Source organism: Elephantulus edwardii, unplaced genomic scaffold (assembly GCF_000299155.1).
Source record: "Elephantulus edwardii isolate Elephantulus edwardi_28Jun2011 unplaced genomic scaffold, EleEdw1.0 scaffold00221, whole genome shotgun sequence".
Lineage (NCBI taxonomy): Eukaryota > Metazoa > Chordata > Mammalia > Macroscelidea > Macroscelididae > Elephantulus > Elephantulus edwardii.
The window spans coordinates 4,667,052-4,668,835 of record NW_006399971.1 but is presented as its reverse complement, the minus strand read 5'-3'; the positions used below and the strand labels follow the sequence as shown (position 1 = coordinate 4,668,835).

Here is a 1,784-nt window from a genome sequence, read left to right as displayed (position 1 = left end):
GGAAGGCCCTCTATGAGGTGGATTGATTCAGTGACTGGGATAATCGGGATGGGAGTGTCAGAGACAGTGCAACTGGCACAGGACAGAGCAGAGTTCAGGGCTGTTGTACATAGGGTCGCTATGAGTCGCAAGCGACTTGACGGCACATAACAACAAACAACAACAGATTCCACTGGGGCTTCCTGAGCAAAGCTAAAGAAACTACAAAATGAGGGTATCTGAGGTTTTGCCCCTTATAACTTACTACTGGTGATATTTGCAGAAGTGAAGGTGAAGTAGTAGGGGTTTCCTCTGCATCTACCAATAGACAGAGAGGCTTTGCATAGCATATTAGACATATAAGTCTAGCACCACCGTTTTTTGTGTGGAGCACTTACCCCAAATGAAGGATAGCTAGCTGGACACTGAGGTGGGTGAGGACTAGACACTGGGCCTTTTACACGTACAGAAGAAAACGTGGATCACAGGAGAGTTTGAGTGAAAGGGCAACCAAGGGAGGTGCCAGCGAGGTAGGTAATGCCTACAGATAGGGCGTAGGGCAGTCAGCCGGCTGGGTGGTAGAGGGAGCAGCCAAGATAATGCTTAATGTCCAAAGGAAGCTGCAACTGAAAGCAGAGGAATCTTCACTGCACTCAAGGCTTGGGTCCTGCCACTGCCTCTCCCTAACTTTTGCTATCATCCCTCCAGCATGTGTCCAAGATCCTTCCCTAAACCCACCAAGCCTGTGTCAGCTCCCTCCTTCTCCGAGTCATTGTTCAGCCAATACTTCTCTAATTATAACTCAAGATGTTTGCACTTAACTCTGCCTCCAAATGAAATGTTCCTGATTGGAAATCGATCCGCTTGCTATTTCTGCTTCACTTTCTCGCTCAAGAAAGCGTGATTCTTTCCTTCCAGCCGTATCCTCAGGATCTAAAACACGACCAGGTGTCCAACGGATGCCCTCTAAAGTTAACAGAGCAAATTCCTACCAGATATTGTTCTGGACGATTTACCTTACTTGTCCTTCATATGAGGCTGGAACTATTACTTCCAGAGTCACTTCACAAAATAGAAACTAAGACTCAAGCATCTTACAAATAGGAAAGTAAATGCGCACAGAGAATGGCTGTTGTTATCATCCAGATGGACTTTCTCTTTACAAGTTTTTAAACTCCTGAGTATACGTTTTTTTCTTTAACAAATAGTCCGAGAATACAACTCATTGCGACTTGTTAACGAAACGGGGCCGCTCTCGTCCCCTCGAGCAGTAAGCGGAAGGGGAGGAGCTCGCGCTGACGTAAAGGTCAAGCGAGCCCTTCAGCGATCTTTATGTGAATGTGCCGTACGTTTCCACTCTTCCGAACATCAGGTTCAGGTCAACATTTGAGGAACCTTTTTAAACTCCTAATCTCAGTAGTTTCAGAATATATTTTTCCGGCGCTGTCGCATTACGTGAAGTGGCGGAGAGGACCATGTTGTCCTTCACTATCCCCCGCTGTTTGTTTTTTTTGGCGCCGCCATCTTGAGCAAAGTTAATCCTGGGGGCCGCCATTTTGGCCGGGCGGGGGGTATTTCCGGTTCCTGTGTGAGCGGTTCGGTCTTTCACTCAGTGGAGCCGCGGCGGGAGCGGCTGTCCTCTCGGCGTCTCTTGAGTTATCCACTGCCATCCTCGTCGCTGCGGCGACCTCCGCACCCGCCGTCAACATGACTGAACAGATGACCCTTCGTGGCACCCTCAAGGGCCACAACGGCTGGGTGACTCAAATTGCGACCACACCGCAGTTCCCAGATATGATACTGTC

General features: G+C 48.7%; 1 protein-coding gene across 1 annotated transcript in view; it reads left to right on the top strand.

Annotated features, from left to right (window-relative positions):
• Positions 1-1,686: 1,686 nt before the first annotated feature.
• GNB2L1 (guanine nucleotide binding protein (G protein), beta polypeptide 2-like 1) overlaps positions 1,687-1,784 on the top strand; it is a 5,176-nt gene continuing 5,078 nt past the window's right edge. Inside the window, exon 1 of the mRNA XM_006898173.1 lies at positions 1,687-1,737. Within this exon, the coding sequence (XP_006898235.1) occupies positions 1,687-1,737 (51 nt within the window). The remainder of the gene's footprint in view (positions 1,738-1,784) is intronic.